We start from the raw sequence: 22,887 nt of genomic DNA on the forward strand, positions 1-22,887 counted from the left end.
AGGGGTTAATTGGTATTCCTCATTTGCATTCTTTTCTTCTTGAGTGGTGGCAATTGAGCACATCCGTTGATAGGAATGGCTATTATATGGAGAGAATATAAAGGATCACAATATTTTCTCCAAGAAAATAAGCAGGAGGGAAAACCAGAAATATGTTAACTGACATCTGATGATTAGCCAGCTATAGCTGTGGAGAAAACTGATTTTCCTAAGAGTTTATTTAGGGAGTGCCTGCAGGAAATTATTGTTTCCATAGTAATTAGAATAATTTGATTTTTTTCTTAATTGCTTTATATCTGAGCATGGGAAAAATAGCTCACTTTGACCAAAGTGTTTACTGTGACTTACGTGTTGTTGCAAACTTCAGTACTTTTATTTGTGGAGATAAGGATTTTCTGAATGCAAGAGAGATGCTACTACTCTTTCCTTTTGCTCAGTCTGGGATGGTGAGTGAAGTGTTTACACAGCCCATATCTAGACACCCAGACACCTAAAATGAGGCTTATTTCCCTAAATTTATGGGAACAAATCGAGCTTCTGGTCCCTGTTGCCCGCATGGGAGCTTTGCTGGTCTGTGACCAGAGGAAATGGTCAGTTGATGCCAACTGAGGCTACCAGGTTATCTCTGGCCTTGTCACCAGCCTATTCTGCCAATAAGATCTTCCCCTCCATACTTTTTAAACTGTGTGCAATGGTCCAAGGATAAGCCAGGAACAGCTAATGAGGGCTGGGGGAGCCTGGCCACATGCCACCAGGGCATGCTGCTGGCAGTGACTTCTGACTGCATGACAGCCAGTCTCCATTGTCTGGCTCCAGGGGTTGATGATCTCCTAATGCTGGCTGCCTACAGACCATAAGGAAGCTTAGAGCCTACCCAGAACCTTACATCATTACTGCCTCTCTGAGTGTGACTTGCTGATTTGAATGATGTGAACAGCATGAGGTAACTAGCCTCCCTCACCACTTAAAATCCCTGGTACGAAGCCTTCCTTTTCCACCCAAGGTAATTGTTTCTTCAACTCTAGTGTTAGAGACAATTTTTATCTCATTAAGAAAAGCAAATAAACAAACATGCATCTGTGGCCTCAGTTTCTTTCTTTTCTGGTGTGGCTGTCTCTTTGGGTTGAAGGTTGACTTCCCTGCATTCTTGAATGTCTGTTTTTTTTTTTTTTTTTTTTTTTTTTTTGGCTTACTGTTCCTCCATTTTTTTCCCCTAGCCTTCACTGAGCTCTGCATGTTCTCTCTGGGGGTCTAACAGCTTTTTCATCCAAACTTCTCTTGTCCTCTTGTCCTGTCCTGAAGTGTGTAGTGACAAATATTACATGCACATTTTTATTAAGTACTGAAAACAAACATGTTTGAAAAATACATTATGTAGATGCATTGTTTATAAAGCTTATGTATATTTTACTGAACAAATAGCGTCTTTTAGTTTCTTAATAAAGTTAATGCCTTAAAGAATTTAGCCAACAGCAATGATTTGCTCTTAAATGCCATCTTAATGTACATAGCACAACTACATTATTTAATGGAGGAATTTGCCAATTTCTCAATCCTGAATTACAAACTGCAATTTCTTCTCTGAGTCTTTCCAGTCTTTCAGTATTTACCATGCCTTTATCTAGTGGGTCTGATGCTTTTTTTGGTGAAAGTGAGCAACATTTGACTTTTTTTCCCATCTTGGTCCACTTCCTAACTAGATGGGACTGACTTACCTGTAGTGCTGACAAATTTCAAGGAAGTTTCTCATCCCCCGTTCCCAGACCTATTCCTCTAAACCTCATTGTGGGTCACTTTTTCAGATTTTGTGCTCTGTGGGCTTCCAGGCACTTTTTCAGTGTTCAGAAATGCCATGGGGCTCACTGCAGCTCCTTGTTGACAGCTGAGTCTCTGAGTAGCTCAGATGAAAGTAAGAAGTTGGCTGCTCCTGAATGAGACCCAACTGGCCTGCCTTCCATCTGCTGGGCTGTGCTGGCTCTCTGCTGCCCACTGATTACATAGGCAGGGTGGTCCTCTCACAAGTAATAACATCCATGTGGTGCCAAAATCCCAGGCTAGTTCTCAGCTTGATCAGTTTCCCAATCTGCTTCGCCACACGGCCAAGCAGCATTTGTGCCAGCATATGGCCAGAGGAATAGCTGGGGGGGTGGGAGGAAAGCAGAGCTGCATTCTTGATTCTTTTTTTTTAGCTGCAGTGCTGGCTTACGCAAATTTGAAATGCCTGGAGATTGTCAAGTGTTCTGGTAAAGCGCTTTCCAACTTACATACATGGTCACATTTGTATACTGTGTACTTCTCTGCCTGCCTTAAAGTAATTGAGTGGTTTCATGTGCTTGTATGTGCTTGTCAGAATTGTTGTGAAGTTTCTAGGGCAGGGAGGACTGCCTGTTCAGCTCCTCGACTGCCTGCAGGATTTTCTTTGCTCCCATAGGCTTCAGCAAGCCAAGTCTCAGTGCAACAGCTTTGGCATGTGTGCTGCTTGGGTACTGGAGTCATTCAGATAGAAGCTCAAAGCACACTAGTGTCTGCAGCACAAGGACTTTTCACTTTAAAAGTCACCGACCACTTTGGCAGGGGTACCATTCTCACGCTGTGAAGTGCCCTCTGCATTGTGTAGTGCAAGGAAATGATTTGGTTGAATAGAACACCCTCCTTTTTGTTTTTGTTTTTATTCCTCCTCATTCCCACCCAAAATTATTTCTGTTCTGGATCATGTCCATGACCCAGTTCCCTGCAAGGCCACACAAATGGGAATGAGAAGCAGGGTTGGGGGTGACAAGCAAGCTTAAATTGTCTTGCCTTTATACTCCGTAGGCTAGAGGGTTTCTTTGGGGCTAGAAAATCAAGGCTACTATAGCAGAAATAGAGCACAGTGTGAGTGCAACCATACTGACACAGCTGGGTTTATCCTTGAATAATAAACCCACCTACTACCCCCTCTATGAGCTATACATTAAAAGCACAGTTTTGCTATTACAACTGCATCTACGTTGGAGGATTTTGCCAGCATCCACTATGCTATAAATACAGATGTCTGTATGTGGGACCTGACCATAGAAATATATCTTTACCAGCTTTAATTGATTTTAGCTAGGAGCTAACTGGCTCCAGAAGAACTACTTATAGCTTAACATTTCTGTTGAAAATGTACCATTTAGTAATTAATGGGTTTGGAAAGCAGCCAGAATCTTTCAATCTAATCCAGTTTAAGAAAAAAAGAATCAATTGACTCTTTTTTTTGAATGGTAAATATAATGAAATATTTTACAACAAATCATGGTTAAAAATAGCACAGTTGCACCAGCTGTCATGTAGGATAAATCACTTGCATCAGGACATGATCTTTGTGATTTGTGGTCTATGCAAATAAGTGCAGGGTTTTGCTCCACATTTTGTATTCAGGCAAAGTTCCCCGTGGACTTCGATGGGAATTTTGCCTAAGCAATAACAGCAAAATTGGTCCCATGTGAAAAAAAATTGATCACTAGGGAAAATTAAGAGATTTTTCTTAAAGGCACAGATGGCAGTTAAACATTTAACTTTAATTGGCTTTTTACATGAGTGGGGACCCCTCTACTTTTGTACCTTTAGAACCTTTAGAAGAATTTTCCTCAGTACTCTGAAAAGAGAAATGTTTGTGATGGTTGTGGATAGTCACTTGCTGGGAGGGATAGAGCCAGGGTGCTCCAGGGAAGTGAAAGGGTGCTACAGAAGAATGTGAAATAGCTGAAACAAATAGCAAGATGGAGCAATGAGAGCTTCCTTTACTCTTACTGTGTGCGTAGTTTTACTTGTTGTGGAAGTACTGTATGTGTGAGGAGGGAGAGAGGGGCAAAAGGAGCCAAACATGGGTGGGAGAAGGAGCAACTGCTGCAGAACTTCCAGGGTTTTGAGAACACTTGAGGGGAAAACCCACAAATGTCAAAGCTTATGTGAGGCATGGAATGAATAATTTGGGAAAAGTGGCCTCAAAGGCTCAATTTAGTATTTCAGTATATTATGGTGAAAATTAATTGCAAATAGATCATTAGATTTTCACTTTGCTTAGCATGATCATAGGTGGATATTAAGAGCATGAACAAACCAAATCTGAGAGAGTTGCTTAAGGTCAAGGTTACGGTGAGTACTGTGCTTGGTTTTGGATGTAGTTTGTTTTTCTAGGCATTTTCCTCAAATGAACCCACTGCTGGGTTTATTAACTCAAGTTTAAATCCAGATAAAAATCTAAGCAGCATTTTTCATACATGCACATTCATTGCTAATGGTGCATCATGGTGATTGCTAAACCTTAGGACCTAAGGATTGCTAAACCTCAAGACTTAAGAGGCAGCATAGGTAAGATTGTCACTGAAAATTTCACTTGCCTTATTCATATATGCAAATGATGATGATCTCTGTGAGGAAACTGTTGTTTTATCATGAAATTAAGACACTTGGCTTGGTCGTAACAGTTGGGACTGATTGGAACCAGATATCAGATGCTGGAAGTCAAGAAAAGCCAAATGCAAGTGCTGGAAAGGTCAAGGATAGTAGCAAGGCCTAGGTTAAGAGATGTGGCCAGAGATTAGGCAAGGAATCCATACTGCAAGGGGCATGAAGTGCCTAGAGCAATTGCAGACTGGCAGCAATAGCAACTAAGATTCAGGCCTAAGCATACAGGAGACAGAAAAATGTAATTGAAGCTAAGGAGGTAAAGGAGAAAGAAGCAAACCAAGTTTGGCTTGGCTTAGCTTAGCCAAGGGACATGTTAATCAGCCGAAGTCATCATCCTGATTGCCTTGTATTTGTAAGTGCTAACCCTTAACTTCCCCTGTGATGAGTCAGGCTTGGTAAGTCTTTGGTCTTGGCAAAATCTGACTGATAGGAACTCTGTCTCATTCTGTTGCTGCATGGCCAGCAGCCTTTCTCTTTCTGTTCACTGGGATGCAGGGTTTGGGTACAGGGATGTAGGTTCATACCACATTCCCCTTGATTAAGTGTCAGGAATTTTCAGGTTTAAGTCCTCCATTTCTGATTTTTAGCTATTATGGAGTCTCCATTCATGGAACTCTTCATCTATGTCCTGGAGGTCAGATATAAAAATCTGTCATGCAACTGCCTTCTCAGGAGAAGCTTCAGATGACCTGAGGAATAGCGCATTCAAAGCGAAGAAACCTGTCCTTTTTGACCCTCATAAATGTAAATGATTACATAAAGGTCCCTGCATCAAGTCAGGTGTTAGCAGGATCAGATCTGGAACCAATGGAGTTTCCTTTTCTTGCAGAGCCTTCTTCCTCCATTCACCAACCAAGGAGACTGAGTCAGTAGCACTGAACTCCAATCTATTTGTCCTCAAGCCTTCCTTACTTCAGGGACAGGCAGACAGTCTTTCTCAGTCATTAAGTGGCCAGTTAGCATCTTAATTGAATATTCTCTTCCTCTTGAAAGCCTTTTGTCTCTCTGCTGCCTGCAGTCTTCAGGCCTTGCAAATCCACTTGTCTCTGAGCCTGAAAGGGCTTCTCATCCCCTTGGCAAAGCAGCCTTCTGCAGAGTTCTGTCTTCTCCCTATTATACAGTGTGTGCTTCCAGTTCACTTCCAGTGTGGCCAGGCAGAGGCTGCGATATCCTGCAACTATTGTAAGACTGAGTAGTTGCCAGCATGCATTTCCACAGCAGGTGGTTCATCTTCTCTTTTCCCAGTGTGCAAATGTCAACTGTAGGTCAAGTGACATCTTTCCCTGTCTTTATGTATATTTATATCATATGTGTGTGTGTACATAGACATAAATAAAATGGGTTTATGTGCTGTGTAATGAAGCCTTGCACAGGTTTTTAAGAAATTCAGAGTGAGTGCAAATAATCTACATCTGTCAGAATTCTGTGTGGTTGTAACCTCCAGAAAGGATGTGGAGCAAACGAGATGGGGAGAGGTGATTGGCAGCTAGTATGAGGAATGAATGGTTCTCCACTGCTAGTTGTCTGGAGACCAGGAAGCCAGGTGTAGACCTCTGCAACATGAAAACACAGGTAGTAATTTGTGGAGGTACATATATTTGTACTGATTAGGCTTCTTTTATAACTAGCCAGTGAAAGCCAGTCATGGCTTCATTAAGGTTGTCATTAAACATGTTTAAAGATGATCATAGCAGTGTTCTGTAAGAAACTTGGCAGGGGGCGGGGGGGACGGACGACACACAAAACACGTTACCTAAGTTTTGATTCGGCTCTTTTGCCATCCACGCAGAAAGTCCCATGATTAATTCAGTAGGTGCTTTGTCCTGAGTTGATTCTATGTGGCTGTGGAGGCAAGTGAGAGACTTTTCTGTGCTTTAGCCAGGAGTGGAACTGCCAGCCTTGCAGGGGTCATGAAGTGCCCTTCTCTCAGTGCTACTGGAAGGAAGAATGGACATTTCCTTCCACAGCTGATGGAGATATGGTCCCCAGGAACCTTGGTGCAAGAATGGTAAGATGTGGAAACTGCTAAAAGGTGCAATAACATATGTAGTCTGAAAGATGGTTGTATCTGGGTTAGTTCGCTTACTGGAATGAGCCATGTTGTGAAGACGTAGCCAAGTGTTTCACACTTATGGATTAAAATTTGGAGTTCTTCAAATTGCTTCTGAAGCTGTATTGACTTTGCAGTAATATCTTTTTTAAAGTAACACAGAAAGAAATCTGACTGGGCAATTTCTCTGTTTTCGGTGCATGACTTGGGGCACAGATGGAGAAGGCTGTAAATTCTGGAGGAGTATTGGAAATAAGAGGCTACTACTATGTGACAGGAATCTCCAGTTGATTAAAATCAAAGAATTCCCCAATTACCACACAGTCACAGCCCTTCTTAAGTTACCCTTCAAGGAAGGAAAAAATCAGAAGCAGGGCTGTGGGCTAGCCTCTGGTCTGGGGAAAGAACTCTTCTTTAAGGACTGTCTCCAGTTCTTCTATACCATAGGTACTTCCTTTCCAGACCTTTTTCCCTGACAAAAAGAAAAACCTTCCATATCTTCAAAGCCTTCTGTCTTTGTAACCCTCCTTAAAGCACCACTTTGAAATGGTCTCTTGGACATGTTACGTGGAAGCTTCACTGCCCTGTTTCCCAGGGTTGCAGGAGGTGTGCTGGGATGTGCACTATTACAGTGAGCAGAGAGTTACTGGTGAATATGGGAGAGAGTTTTAGGACCAGGCTTTTTACACATTACAGTTTCAACGTTAGTATTGGCTACTGCTGCATGAAGGAGGTCACCCTGGTTTGCAGTGTGTCAAGGTGTTTATTTTGAATGCTCCTCAATGTGAGGTAACACTGATATTCCAGTCAGGAGGTAGTATATCTGCAGGAAGATGTTCTCCTTTGCTCTGTAGATGAGGTCTTATTTGTGTATTAGCACTGCTTTTCATGTGAACATGCATTACTTTGAAAGGACTTTATTCCATGACTAGAATTTATGTTTTTAGTTTTAGAAATAAATTTAACTGTTGTAACATCAGAATCAAGATTTCGGCAAGAGAAAAATATGCTTATAAATTAAGAACAGAGGAAGAATGAAATGGCATTTAACAATGGGGTAACACATTCTGTGCACATTCAGACATCTCCCCTTTTACTGGCTCTTGCGCAGGGATTGAATGCTTTTGCTTTGTGTCCAGGCTGCAGGTTTAGGGGAGAGAAAGCAAAACTACACATTTTCTGCAAGGAGGAGCTATAACACAGATAGATCCAGTTCAGAGAAAAGGAAATGTTTTCTTCCAAATCATTACATTCACAAATTCTGGATGAGCATAAAACTGTGTAGTTTCACCCTGAATGCTTTTCAAACAGAATGTTTCTTTCCAGAGTGCACATCTCATATCAATGTAAGTAAAACAGCATAAATGTCACGCTCATTCTGTCCAAGTAGCATAGTTTTGTTCTCGTGCAATGGGAGCAGGTGGTGGGAGGTTGTTTTGATGAGGTGAAGAAGCTCCTCCCCTCTTTCCCCAAGCAGCAGCCTAATCTGCGTCAGCAGTAATTGTGTGCCTAGCACTGCTTTCAGTGAGGGTGAGTGCAAAAGATACATCAATACGAGGTATCAAACTGAGGCTTAGATGTTCCTTTTAAGTGGCTGCTCATTTCCTTGAGCCATAACATGGGCTAAAGGTTAACGTACACATTCTCCGTGGAAGAACAATTTCTTTTTTAGGAAGGGAGACGGAGAGGGGAAGGGCGTTGTTTCATATGTGTTCCTACCTATAGACTAAATGTGATGTACAGTGCCGTTCATGCAGATTTTTTTCCCACCGGATTATTTGCTAATCAGACTTCAGTGCAGTGGAGATAAGAGAGACTGTTGCCTAGCTAGGAGGCTCTGCCGAGCGCCCGAGGACCGACGCAGCTGCCGCTCTCCGGCTCTTGGCGTGTCTCCGCTGCCGCCTCCCGGCCCCCGTCAATGGGCCTAGCGCGGGGGAGCTGTCCGAGGTACTAGGATGCTGGCTGCGCGGGGGGTCAGGGCAGCCGGATTGCAGCAGGAGAGGAGCCCCACAGTCCTGCTGGCACCCGAAGGTAGGCTTGCTCTTTGTTTGAGAATCCCTGATTAATCAACAGCAGCATCAACAGACTGAGGCAGCTGGAGAGAGCAAGCCTGCCTCTAGTCACGGGGGAGAGAGAGAGACGATACCACAAGCTAGACTGCCACAGACCTTCTGTATCTAAGTGGCAATGAGAGTGCGAGCGTCTTTCCTGCTGCAAGAAGCCATTTGGATAGGATGTTTTCTATTCCTTATATTCCATTCTTTTTGTCTCCACAGAACATATTCAAATGAGGCACCTTAGAAATCTCTGTGTTAGTGCATATGATGGTGCTGTAATCTTCTGTGTTGTAAAGTGGGTAAAAATCATCCAGTTTCTTCTCTGCTGGACCTCAAAGCAGGGTGTTGTTTATACCCTCCCATTATTTGTACCCTCTCTTCTCTGAATGTGGATTTAAAGAAGCAAGCACCTGTCTTCTCCTGCCACTGCATTTTTTAAAAGCCAAACTTTCCATGCCATTTTAATTATATGTTAAGAAGATCTGTAACGTAACACACTGACTTATAGTGATGTCCAATTCTACAATCTGGGCAATTTTGCCAACAAGATTTAATGCACTTTAACTGAAGAAAAAACTGAGCCTAACTGCAAATCTGTTTCTTATGGTGCTGAAATATCCCTTCCGACTGCACTGAGATAACCACAGGAAAGGGCTTTTACAGGCAAAAGTCACCTTTGATTATTGCACTTAGCAGTCCCCGTGGACTTAAATTTTGGTACGTACATATTTTAATACATTATATGAGCATGCTAATAAAATATAGTGCTAATTAGAATGAAAAAATTGCAAAATGAAATAATGAGTAGTCAGAATGCATAATGATGAACTTGCATGTATTTTTAGGAGGTATTAATCAAGCCATTGCAAAACTAAAAGCTGAAGTCTATTTGACCGGTTTTGTGTACTTCACATGTTGATTGTGCTTGTAATAGAGACATTTTGCAGCTGGATATTTTTGTTTGTAAAAAGCACTGTTAAATAATTAAGAATATTCTTTGCTATTTTCTGATTAATTAGTTGAAATAATTTCTAACATCTATGTTAGTTACTTATCAGACCCGCTGCACCATTAATATTTTACAGCATCTTAACGTGATGCTGATGGTAGTGAAATCTCCATTTCATTTTCTTAAGGTAAAAAAATACATCCATCAGCAAGAAGCTCATTCTTTCTTCTGAGTTCAAATACACTCCTGTTTGCATACAGAATGTGTTTATATGTCTCTATGTTGTGTGGTTTTATTTCTTCTTGTTGTTCATAAGCCTGCTGCATAATACTGGGATGATAAAATGTCATAATTGCACTTAAGTGCTGGCCATTCTAAATCTAGTTTTGTAATTGTCCAACATCTGTGTGGTTAGGAGGAAGCATTATTTTCCTTGGGATAAAAGTGATAAAAGTGCTGCTGTATTGCAAAGTAAACAACAGCTCTTTACATTCTGGAATCATACAGGAGTCACTGTTAGCAAAGACTTTTTTCTGTTTCAAAAGACACTAGCAAGGGAGCCAGAATTCAAGGCTCAGGGTATTTTTTTCAGTTCTTAAAACTACAGGGAGCATAACTTCCCCTATGAAGGGTGGAACATCCATAGAAATGGACTATTTCTTTAAAACCATGCAGTAGCATTCCCATTCTACTGAAGGAGCCACTTTTAACCTCTTTAAGTGAAGGGCTTAGCACTACTTAGCTTCAGTGATTTCACCCAGGTGCTAGAGCTCATGCTGTGCAGTATAATAAGGACAAAGTATATAATCTGCAATCCCAGTCAAAATACAAAGTATATTTTGTACTTCCAAATGAATGTAGTGGTTTTTCTTTAAATATCTGCATTAAAAGTTGTCAAATTATATACAGTAGGAAACTTGCAATCTATTTCAGAAGGTCTTTCCTCTTCAACATTAGAATGTAATGCATCACTGTGTAAAAACAGTAATGCAGCTCATTGTTAAGAATGAGCAGGGAATGCAACTCTAAAAAGCATGTCTTAGCAATTTGTCTCATCAAATTCAAGTGTCTGGTATTTCAAAGTTCACTTGGTATAAGGCACAGCTATGATAAGAGAGTTTTGCAAAGTAGTCTCTAATATATTTTTTCCATCACTGAATTTTTCTTGGTTGCAGTGAAAGTATTCTTTGTACACCCGACACCATTAGGTCCTTATTAGTGCTGCTGTGGTCAGCAGTTTATGAAAATTGGATATGGCTGGTCTGTCTACTTTGCTCTTACTGCCTTGCAAGCACCTAGAGTGCCACAGCTCAAACTTGAGGGTTGAATGGCTGATTAGCATCCTTGATTTGTGCAGAAACCTTCTGATATGCTGAATTTAGTGGTGGGAATTGACAGGTAATTTGAAAGCAGATGTGCTCTCAAAGAGAGGAGGCAGAATTTGGGAGACAGGCAGGACTGGAGAGGTGTGTAGACCTCTTATAAATTAGAGGTTGGACTCAGGACTTTGGGCAACCCCACTCTTGTGCTTCCAGGCTCTGTTCTCCTACATTAAAATTAAAAAAAAATAAAAAAAATAAAAAAATCCCTCTGGTTTGGAAGAAGGCAATCAGTGCCTTTGTCATTACTTCAAAAAGCTCCTTCAGTTTAATGTCAGCATTGCCAATTTTCAATGCAGCACAGCTGCGGCTTATGGCTGTCAAGCATGCTGAAAAGCAACTGATATTTTGGGGATCCTCATGTGAATAAGAGGGAGAACATGTCTGAATATTAACGTATAGCACCACTTTGATACTGGGTCGATTACTCCTCATATTCTGAATTCAATATTTTTGCACACTGATCGTATGAAAAGGAGGTGGGTTTGGGTTTGACTAAGAATGCTGTATGTTCAGTATCAGAGAAAATAGTTAAATTAGAAGTAAGGTATGCAAAAATCTTATGAAGGACAGTGCATTGTTCTCCCATAAAAATTGTGTCTCAATCCACACAAAGATCTCAAATTTAGTTATGTAAATATTTCTAGGAAAACCAGTAAGGGGACTGCTTGCCCTTGCCAGTAAACCAGATGCACTGGCAGAGAAGAAAAATATATAATTCTTGCTTGTTTTACTCCTCCCATGCTGACAGCTGATTGCATGGGCCACAGCAGTGTGAGCTGCTCTGTGCTGCTTTGCCAATTTCCCTCTGATTTGGGGATACCTGGAGGGGCAGGTGCCAGTGAGCATGACTGGCTTTTCTTAGTGAGGTTTCACATAGTGTTGGTTTGACCTTTAAGAGACGAAGGGAACATGTCAGAGAACTCCTTCTTTGTGTCCTTGTACTCAAGTGGATTTCCAAAAATGATCGTGTTCAGTGAACACTCGCAATAAAGTTCCTCCAATCAATTTCTGTTGACTTCTCTATGCTGACTTCAATGGCTGAAATCCAGGGCTTTTCCTCCTCCCCACTGTCTCCTTCTGTTCCTTCATAATAATGAGGGGAAGAGAAAGGCGTGTCAAAAGAATTTCCCAAACAGAGCAACTCCCAGTTAAAATTTTCTAGGGCTGCTTCATTTCAGAAAACAAAATGGACTGAAAACAATTTGATTACAAATATACAGGTGACCCTGTATAGTCCTTGTCACCAGCTAACAAAATATCTGACCACAGTGTGCGTTAGGGGTACCAAAATGGTGGTACCTCACCTACAGCTTAAATTACTTGTTTAACAACTTGCACTTGCATATTTTTAATCAAATATAAATGTACTCAAACAGAACATTTGCTTGTACTTGTATGTGCCCTGGCAGATGGTTAGGAATTGCTCACTGCCTGAGCTTACCAGTCAGCAGAACCTTTGATCAAAAGTTGATCAGTGCTGTCCACACGTTCTCCAAGGTGACAAGCAAGCAATGCGTGGGACTCGATGGGCCACATGTAGTGCTTGCAACCTATTGCCATTATAAAGCTCACTTATTAAGGTAACATAGTATCTCTGAAGTGGCATTACTACCTGAAGAAAAAAAAAAAATCAGTCCTGGTGTGCTGTACAAGGAATACTAATACTGTAGAAATGTTTACAGTAATTGTTTAAGCTTTTTGCTCCAGTTGTTTGCATTTTTACTCCCTGTTTAAGCATAGTATGTACAACCGTCCAATATTAGTAAATGCAATGAGGCTGTAAAATACCGTGCATGCAGGAGATATGTGGGTTTTGATCCAGGAAACGCTTGCTACTTGTATAGATGCTTTTTAGAGTTACTGCTGTAAGAGCTGAATCAAGGCTTTGAAATATCTGGGAGCTGCCCAATGGTACCTCTAGGAGTACCTCAAACTGTATTTCATGTCACGAGCATGCAAGCATCAACAGTCACAGGAGGAGTTCAGTAGCTACAGTTGCTCAGTACCATTGCAGGATTGGACCCCTGTTAGGACAAAGAATATATCTTGATCTATTTATGACATATTGTTTAAAATTTTGGCATTCTGTATGAGTTTAGTAATAGATGACATCAGCGATAAACCAGTATATAATGACTATCTGGTCAGTGTGTGCAGTAGAATAAAGGCTTTTTTATTTCAGTCTTTTTCCAATTGGAATGACTTTATTCTCTCACATGAAAAATAAATTTCGTAATAAAAGGAGATTCAGCATATCCTTAAGTGTCAGCTCATTTTTGACCTCCAAAAAGACAGGGAAATGATGAGGGGGAAAAAAAAAAAGCATATTGTTGTCATAAAAAACAGTGTTAAGCAGATTGAGTTCTATATGTCTCTGGGAAAAATGGATCAGAACTGCATTTATTGAAAGCCTGCTGAAGTTATCTTCAGTGTAAAATTTCATATTATATTTCAGTAGTAAAATCTGATCCCTGGAGTAATCAATGGCAAAACTGCTATTAAGGTCACTAGGATGGGGTTTCTCTGTTGTACAGGTTTATCTGAATTTAATTCAGCATATGCAGAAAGTAGGCTTTACTAGAAGTCCAAAATGGAAAATATAGTGAAATAGCTATGTACTGGGGGAATGGCCCAGATTTTAACCATCAAAAAGCAGATACTATTTGAGAAGTTTGGAGACAGTGGAGTTAGAGCTGTTTATGCTGTTAGCATTGTTTTTACTTGGGTAGACTTCATGCTATAGACAGAGACTCTCAGGAAGGGGCTATGGTATCTGGACTCTTCTTAGGCAGAAAGGTTGGTCTAAAATCATGTCTACTGAAGCATCAGTAACATTGATACAGTCTGGTTTAGCTCTTTGTCAGCTTGCCAATTCACTCTGTTGCAGATACCGTGCCACTTATGGTGAATATATAGAATAGCTCAATACATATTCCAACCCAGTAGAGTTCTAAACACTTCCAACATGCAAGCTGTGTGAAATGCATGCATGCATGTTGGGCTGCACTAAGACCTCCTTTGCTGGTTTTACCCTGCAGGGATTAGTAGGAGATACCTACACCCATGCCTGAAAATAAGATCAATTTAGTGACCCTGAACGTCAGCCTTACATTTATGTTTGGGCTTAGTTGATAGACAAGGTTGTCCTGGGAGGTGGAAAAGGTGATAGGAGCAGACCCTTTGCACCTTCTGAATCTTCATCATTTTAACAGTCAAGTTACCATCGTACAGAAATAATTTTGATAGAGACGTGGAGAGCAAGGTAAAAAAATTATTGGTGTGTTTTTTAACTGCCTGAAACCAGTGCTTGTTGCTCTTGCCACTTGAAGTGATCAAAAACAGGGGAAAAAGTATTCAAGGGTGGAAAAGTATTTTTCTTTTCTTTTCATCCCTTTCAGATCGCTTACTCCATGGATGTAAAAGCATTTTGTTCCCATGTTCAGGTCTGTGCCTGAAAGCCCAGACAGGATTGCTGGAGTCTATAAGAGCTTTTAATTTATTTATTTTTAGAATCAATGCCTACCCCGATCAGAATTTTACTTGTCTAGCAGTGTAATAAAAACTATAAATATGGCAGTATATTAGGAAATGGAGGAAAGATTTTTGTTGCTGATTCCACAGGGACTCTGCACCTAAAATCCATGTGCAGGCAGGATGCTCATTGTCTTTTCAATAAGATCACTCCTAGTTGCAGGGCTGGCATCGTTCTTGGGCAGATTCCGAGAAGTCACACCATCCTTCTTCGGGGAAGGGAGGGATGCTCTAGTAGTCAAGAAGCACATATGCCTTAGAGAGCTGAGTTCAGCTGCCAGCATGTCACTTGGTCACTCTGCATCAAGTCTTCGTTTGTAAGATGAGGACCCCCCTCACAGGGCTGTGTGAGGATAATGCTGCTCAAGATTGTAATGTCTCAGGACCTTACAGTAATCAATATTTTTAAAATAAGAAGATAATACAATTCTGTTCTGTTACTTGTTTAATAAGTAGTTCATCCAGTTGTACAGAATTTAGATAGCCAGTATGTTTCTTGAAATTATACCTTGCATTTAGTCACCTGTGATATTTACTGATGTGTCTATACACCAGAGTTCTCATGACTCCCAGGGCATCTGCTGCAGAGTGGAAAACCTTTGGGGCCTTTCTGAGAGCTTTTTAGGCTGGAGCCAGGAGTGACCTAGGGATCTAAGCATGTCTGTGCTCCATGCTGCCTAGCTGGAGGTGCTGTAAACCCAAGTGTCTGTCATAAGAATTAATTCAAGGGCTTTAGAGTTCTGAAGGTCCAAGCTCCACTAGGATTTCTTGTTTGCTCTTGGAGCTTCAAGCTAACAGGCTGTCGAGCAACAGATGACCAGGGCTTATGAGCTGATATCTACGTTACTAAGACATTTAGGAAACTATTTCACAATATTTCTTTCCAGATTTTGAACCTGAAGAAAGATTTGAACTTTTTTGTTCCAAAAAAAGGAACAATGTTTTCCACCTGAAATTTGGAATATCCTGCAGAATAGCAATTTTGTCTGGTGATCTGCTCTGGTGCAGCTTTATCTACACTGTTGTTCTGGGATGGAAGCCTTCTCAGTCTAATTCAAAATGAGGTTTGGGGAGGTCAGTGTTGTTGCAAATGAAGGGTATTAGGAAAAGGGAAGGGGTGGGGCAAAACTTTTTGGGATTTGAACAATGTATAACTAGATGGATTTGCATTGCTTGAAAGAAGAGATTCTTGGTTTTTATCTCCTCTTGTCTCGAGTAATGTTGTTCTTGTGTTCTGAATTGCTTTATTATCCTATAGACAGGAGAAAGTCTAAAAAATTGTCTCTTACAGAGATGTTAATTACAATTGACACAATCTTGCTGTCATAATGCATAAGCTATTTTCCTACTGATTAAGGTATTATGTGTTTTTCAACCTGCAGGAAACGTTGCTTTCCTTTGTTCATTATCTCCTGCAAGATGATGAGTTCTAATCAGGAGGAGGTCACTTTGGGCGCTTTTCTCCAGTATATTGAAGATATGGGGATGAAGGCCTATGATGGCTTGGTTATACAGAATGCATCAGACATTGCTCGAGAGAATGATCGCATGAGGAATGAAACAAACCTGGCTTACTTGAAAGAAAAGAGTGAAAAACGCCGAAAACAAGAAGAAGCAATAAAACGGTAAATATTTTGATAAAAAAGATGAGTAGTATGGCAGAGTGAATGAACAGTGAGGGACTCAGTTTCAGATATGTTAAACACATGTAGACTAGTTGATTTCAAAGCAGCTTGCTGGCAAAAGCAGTACAGACCCATGTATCCATTGGCCCATGTCAGGCTGCTAATTGCATATGTTTTACATTGTGTAGAAATGATGATGTACAGTTCTACTACCTTCAGCGGAAAAGAGTATTCCCATCCAAATGTATTCAGTTTAAGCATGTGTGGCATCTTCAGCAGCTGTGATTTGTGACAAAGAGTTTAGGTGTTTCGAATAAGAGATGTAAACTTAACGGAAATTAGGTCCTCATCAACTCAGTGCTGTGAGATGGACAGAGTGTACTTTGTGCAAAGATATATCGGTGTGTGAGCTCTTGCAAGACAGGCACAGCCTTACAGATCAAAATAGACACTCCTTGAGCTGATGTTTTAAATCTGGTAATTTTCAAAGCTCTCTAATTGCTGTCTGAGGTTTTACAAAAAAAAGTCTGTTGTTTGTGATTCCTCACTGTTCTGCGTGCTCTGAAGTCAGTAAAAATATTGCAATCATTTAAAGGAAAATGGATCAAGCCCCTGATGGGCAGAACCCTGTAATGGCTCTTCTTGAATAATTCCATTGATTTTAATTGACAGTTAATGAGAGGAGCACTCACATGACCTGGCCTCTTGTGTCAATGGATAACAATGAAATCTCTGCAGCCTCTTGGAGAGGAAAAGAAGGTTGAATGGGATAAATATAAATATTTATTATATATGCATTTGCATATTAAAAAATGTGTTTTCTTGAGGAGAGGGACAAATTGTATAATACAAGTAAATCATCCATCCAAATGCTAAACTTTAATATGTAAATGGATGGCTTGAGCACAAACTGATAGGTCTTTTGAATATTTTCCTCCAGTGTGACTCTTCCGTATTTCAGTTTAAGTGATTAAATTTTATGCTATGTCTTGGGTACTGTACATCCAGGTATACCAGACATGCTGGGCTGTGAACGTTCCAGCAATGCCTCGGTAGTCTGGTAATTTTGATGGAATGTTTAAAGCAAAAGAGCAGCATGTACAGTTTGACAGAGGAGGGAGAAGCAGCAATGTAAAGCAAAATCACGGCTGCTTTCTGTTCCAGGACGTAGATTATTTTTTTTTGGATTGTCACTAATTTGGTTGGGGGGATAAGACCAATGTGAAATTAAGGTGAATAATGACAGCCCATGCAAACGTGTATTCTGGTACCTTCTGGACTTTTATCTTGCCAGCTCAACTTTTGGGTGATGTTTAGGGGGATTCAAACTATTGCGGAGTCAAAGGCATAGGCTGCTTGTAGCAGGAACTATGCTATGCCAATGTCATGAGAGAAAATGTTTTTCCTTGCAGCAGATTAAGGTAGGAGGGTGGGGTTTTGTTTTGATTTATGCTGGATACACATATTGTTTCATTCTAGCTATTTTTATTCAGTGTTCATCTCTCTCTCTTTTGATTACTGAATAGTTACATAAACTGCAAAATTTCCAAGAGGAAAGGGTAGGGAGACCCACCTCAAAATATTTCTTCATATGATGGAGAGGGAAGTTAAGTTCTAGTTACATGAGGCAGAGGAAGAATTTGAATCTGTCTCACCTGCTAAGGGAGCGCGTACAAAAGTGGTAGTCAATAAATTGCTGGTTTAAATTAGTGAGATGAAGAGTACTTTCTCATCTTACATTGCTGGCTCTTCCCCACTGAGGAAAATAATAATAAAACAAAGGTGTAAATATTTTTAATTTATTGAAACTTCACTATTTGATTACTTTAGAATTGGCTGGAAAAATTGTTGTCCTTGTGGCAACTTCTTCATTTCATGACTATATTTATATGTTAAACTGTCAATGTATACAGATGTATTTAGAATATAGTTTTCAGAGTTGACAGCTAATTAGGCTGTGCTCTTGCTAACCTGTTTGCATACACTTCAGTGTTTGTGACCATAAAGGTCACTAAGTGCCAAAACAGGTTTTGTTATGCATCAGTTTCTTGGGGCACGAGAGAGTAAGTTGTGGACCTATGTGGTTCTTTATGGTCCTCTATCCAAGCTTCTCTACCTAATTTGAATGGCGGTAACAGTATTTCCTACTTTGTGGTTGGTTTGTGTGGTTGTATTTATTGATCTTGGCAAAGTGATTTGATGAAGAGCTCTGGATAAGTGCAGTGATTTAGGGCTGAGCCAAACCATGAAATTCTTGCTCATGCTAAACCGAGATCTGTGAGAACAGTGCTGTGCTCCCCAGATAGAGAGTCAGCAGACACAAGGAAGATTACCAGCAGTATAGTGGGTTTATCAGAGGAACAGCACGTATATGTATGTGGATTGGAGGCATTAACATTTCTTGGATATAGTGCTCTTCTGTGGGAAACCATGTTTGCAGTGGTTCCCTCTACTCCCACCTCACTTGGCTTATCTCAGTAACATTGAGGGTGTAAACAATATCCGTCTGATGAAACAAACTAGCAAAACCACCTTAGGAAATCTTGGAAAACGCTGCCTTCAGTCTTTTTATCTGTCTTTTTCCTGTGTAAGCTAGGAGGGGGGAAAACAAGGTATTTTTGATCAACCCTTGATTAGGAAAACTAAAAGCAGTGGCAGACCACAGGAGAACATCTGATTTGACTAAAGGAACCATGATGTCTGAAGTCACTTAGGCTGATTGCAGTTGAGTCTGCTCCCTGTAGTAACCTCTAGACATTCATCCAAGGCCATGCTGTCTATTGAAACACAGCAGTCAGGAAAGGTAAAGTAGGATTATTGATTTCTTCTTTGTTCTGTACTATTTTTCTTATGTTTTTACCTTATCTTGGTGGGTATTTATATTATCCTTAACTCCGATAGTGTGGCAAGGATAGCAAGTGGTGCACATGTGCAATGATAACAGTGCTACCAGTCTGGAGACTACCAACCGCTGAAAACATTCTCCTTAGCAACAAGGGAGTCATCCCGTGTGATTAACCGCAGGTAGATTTTGAACAGGAGAGGGGTTCCAGCACCTAACAGTCTGATTATTGAATTTCGGAGAAGCTATTCAATTTTAGTGTTCAGATGGTCTCTTTTAGAAGGCTGATCATTTACATTAACAACATAGTAATGAGTAATTTATTATCTAATAAAGTGGTGATATTCACACACAACACTATTTAGAAGCAGCTGTTATTTACCTAAATCATCTCATAACCATGCTGAATGTCTTAAAAGTTCATTGAAATGCATTAGTCTGAGCAGTATGGAAACAAGATCTGAAAAATGACCTAAAAAGAAAAAGCCCTTTGATTGTATGTTTTGCCTTCCTAAGGATACATTGTGTGGTGTTTCTTCAGTAGCACTGATGTACCTTCAGTGTGATTGCTATCTCATCGTGTGTGGTTCCGATAGGTTAATTGGGGGGAAAAATGTATGGATCTATTGTGCATTGCAGGGAATAAAACACGCTGGATTGGATTGGAGAAAAAAAAAAAGCAACTAGTCTTTGTCTGATCTTGCTGGGCTGTCAGCTGATCTGATCTGAATTTCTGACCTAATTTTAATATGGTACTTAGCGATCATGCAGAGAAAATAAGGTTAATGTGCTGATCAGTAGCTGAGAGTAAGCCACAATAAATATGTTAATGTGTACACATATATTTTGGGCCGAATGTTTAGACCTTTTTTCTTCTATCTTTTATTTGTCTGGTCTCACTGCTTGATCATTCGTTACTTGTCTGCTTAGGCGGCTGTGCCCAGACCAAGAGAACATGCTGGCATATTGCCCACAGAGCTTATAAATTGCAAATAAAGTTATGAAGCAGTATCATTTTCCCTGGCAATAAAGTTGCAGTACGGTGAGATGTATGTTTGCCATGGTACAATGTCTGCCGTAGGCAGCGTTTCCGGGAACAGAAGGTAGATTCGCCTCAGTTGTTATGGGTGCCAGGGAAAAGGTGAGTATTTTGAGTTTAGGGCATCTGTTAGGATGAGCAGTTGCTTTCTGACTCATCCATAATTGAAATACATATATTTAGATACTTTATTATACACAGTCTTGTGTGGATACTTCATTGGTACTTTTTTTGATTGTATAAATACAAAATCTTGGTAAGAAACAAATAATGAACCCCCCTCCTCTGAAGGCTGAGGCACGTTGCATTAATCATAGGGAGTGGCTGGGGTTGTAACACTATGAAGATGTGACTGCTCTGGTGTAAAGCTGATGGTGTTAGCGAGCATGCATTTCTACCTGCCAAATCCTGGATTTAGCCATCAAAATACTTGTTTCTACTTCTAATGGTTTCCCTTACTCATAGCTCATTCCCAGTACCTAAATGGCTCTGGAAAGCCTTGTCTCTGCTTGTTGAGGGAAGTATCCAGACAGATGCTGTCAAGAGGAGGAGCTTTTAGGAGCACTGTTCTGTGCTAAAGCTAACAGAAATGGGCCAGGCAGCCAGTGGCAGAGTTAAGCTCTTGTAATAAAGAAGGAATTGTAATGAACAGCTGTCAGCCTAACCTCTCCTTCCTTTAGCAAATCAAATATTGAAGACTAATTCATCAGCAAAAGTAAGACCAGATTTTTCTCTTGTTGGTTTGTTTGTTTGTTTTAAGGTTGTCAAAGTAATTGAATTTAAGTATTATCTGTCTGTAGTTTTCTGTAGTTTCTGTCCTTAGGTTCCTTCATAAAGAAGATAAAACTTTGTGTCCTTCATCTAAAAGTTAAGTGTTATCAACCATGGGCGGCAGCAAGCAAATATAAAAATATTTCTATGCATGGGATTATTCACTGCCAAAAGCTCTGTTTAGCTGAGAAAATGCGTGTAATCGTTGAGTATATGGATATGCTGAGGTGTTTCTATCAAAAAGATTTCTACTAGAATCAAAAATAACCTAAGTAAAATACTTTCATTATGAACTCACTGTTTATAAAATATATTGAAATTGGAAAAATACTTTAGGTAAAAGAATGCTTACAGTACTGTTTCTTCTCTTTCTGAACGTCTGTAGTTGAACTTTTGCATAGTGCACCACACATTCCTAAATTTGCAGGAATACTTATGCTTACTAGATTACAGTATGCTTACAGCCAGACCTCAAGAAAAATGTGAAGGAAGTGCAATAAATATTTGAGATCATGGTGAGGGGCTCAGCTGAAATACCTGCAAGCACATTATTAAGATGTTTATGAATTACAAGATTGTGAACTTGTTGTTATTGGTTAGGTTTGTCAGTGTGTTTTGGGGGTTTTTGTGGTGTTTTGTTTGGGTTTTTTAAATTCAAATCTAAGTTCACTCGGTGAATGTGATTTTTTGGATATGAGGTCAGTGGTATGTGCTCCTTTAAGCAAAGGGTATGTGTTATGCGGCACTTGTTGTTTTCCTTATCTTCCTCCTGGACATGTTGCATACTCATTTCATCCTAGATTAAATTATTGTTGTGATACCACCTTTCTGGTGGAAGTGACTGATGAGGTGTGATAGAGACTAATTTTAGTATGATTTCAAAACCGTTTTCTCATTAAAATATCATAAGGTCTCTTTTGAAGTTGGGTTGACATAAAAAGAGTAACATTGGTAGTTTATTTCATAAAGAGTATGTAAAATGGTTGTGCAGTCAGTGACCTCCAAATGTATTTTTGTTGCATTTATAAGTAAACAGATGTGATGATCTAGCCAACAAATCCTCCCTTCCAAATGCTCATATCCATATGGCCGCCTGTATTATTGCCACACAAAATAAACAACAGACACAATGCAAACTATATCGTGTCGCTGTTATTCTGAGAAGCTTTATTTTAGGACAGTCATGCAACAAATGTCATTTAAAATTTACCATAGAAACTGACAGCCTGCTTGGTAATCCCAAGTACCAAGGAACTATAGCAGAAATAGTTATCAGTTTGGTATCTGAATCTTAATGTTGTTATCAATAAATCTTCCATGATTTTTTAGAGCTCCTGCCTACAATTTTAACTCTTTTTGGGGAAGTTGTATGATCTCTTTCCCTTCATCATTCCACAAATTGTTCAGATGTATACTGGCCCACCATGTAAATGGATGCATTTTTGCTTAGGACTCATTTGCTATATTTAAAAGCATAATTGGAAGTGTGGGGTCATAGAGAGCGCAGAGGACTTCTAAATGGTTTACAGACCCCTTTTCTTGTAAAAATCCAGTCTAAGTGGCTCCATGCTATTGGTATTCACAGGCTGTCTGACCACCTGCGTAAATGAGGGAACTGGCCTTGCTCCAATTCCATTTAGGCGCCTGTTTGTGTACAACCTACGGGCTGGTGCCTCCTCGGCAGACTGAGTCATTATGGAGGAGGTCTGTTGTACTACTGGGAGACAGTCCTTGACGTACCATTGCTGAAAGATGCTGGGGAGGGGCATTTGGGTCTTAATGTCCAGTTTTTAGCCATAAGTTCTCCTTCCACTTTTATTTCTAGTTTTTTTTCTCCCTGTCTCTTTATTAGTCTCTAACTATAGGATGTGGGATTGTCATTTTAACCTGGTAGCTAAAATTATGCAGTAGTGCCTCTAATCAAAAAGCCCCCCTTAGCAAGACAGAGATGCATGTAGAGCTGTGGGGAATTAGATATTTGCACAACCCTCTAGGGTTCTAGTGGTGCTGCTATTTCTAGTGAAAGGTTTGCATTTGCTTGGAAAATGTCTCCAAGTATATTATGAAATTGCATAGAGTAGAGCAGAAAGAAGTAAAATCTGTTATTGTGAAGACTGGAATTAAAAAAAAAAAAAAAAAAAAAAAAGAAGGAAGACTGTTTTGAAACATGCCCAAACAGTCTTTAGAACTAATCTGGGCTGGACTTT

The 22,887-nt window shown here is 40.1% G+C and overlaps 1 protein-coding gene across 2 annotated transcripts in view; it reads left to right on the top strand.

Moving 5' to 3' along the window:
- Positions 1-8,063: 8,063 nt before the first annotated feature.
- NYAP2 (neuronal tyrosine-phosphorylated phosphoinositide-3-kinase adaptor 2) overlaps positions 8,064-22,887 on the top strand; it is a 143,114-nt gene continuing 128,290 nt past the window's right edge. The window contains exons 1-3 of one of the 2 annotated variants that reach the window (XM_075761032.1): positions 8,070-8,515; positions 8,761-9,258; positions 15,786-16,028. In XM_075761032.1, coding sequence (XP_075617147.1) covers positions 15,823-16,028 — 206 coding nt within the window. In that variant the 5' untranslated portion in view covers positions 8,070-8,515; positions 8,761-9,258; positions 15,786-15,822. Of the gene's footprint in view, positions 9,259-15,785; positions 16,029-22,887 lie in introns of both variants that reach the window. The other variant, XM_075761031.1, reaches the window with a different exon arrangement.

Source organism: Balearica regulorum, chromosome 9 (genome assembly GCF_011004875.1).
Source record: "Balearica regulorum gibbericeps isolate bBalReg1 chromosome 9, bBalReg1.pri, whole genome shotgun sequence".
NCBI classification, from domain to species: Eukaryota; Metazoa; Chordata; class Aves; order Gruiformes; family Gruidae; genus Balearica; species Balearica regulorum.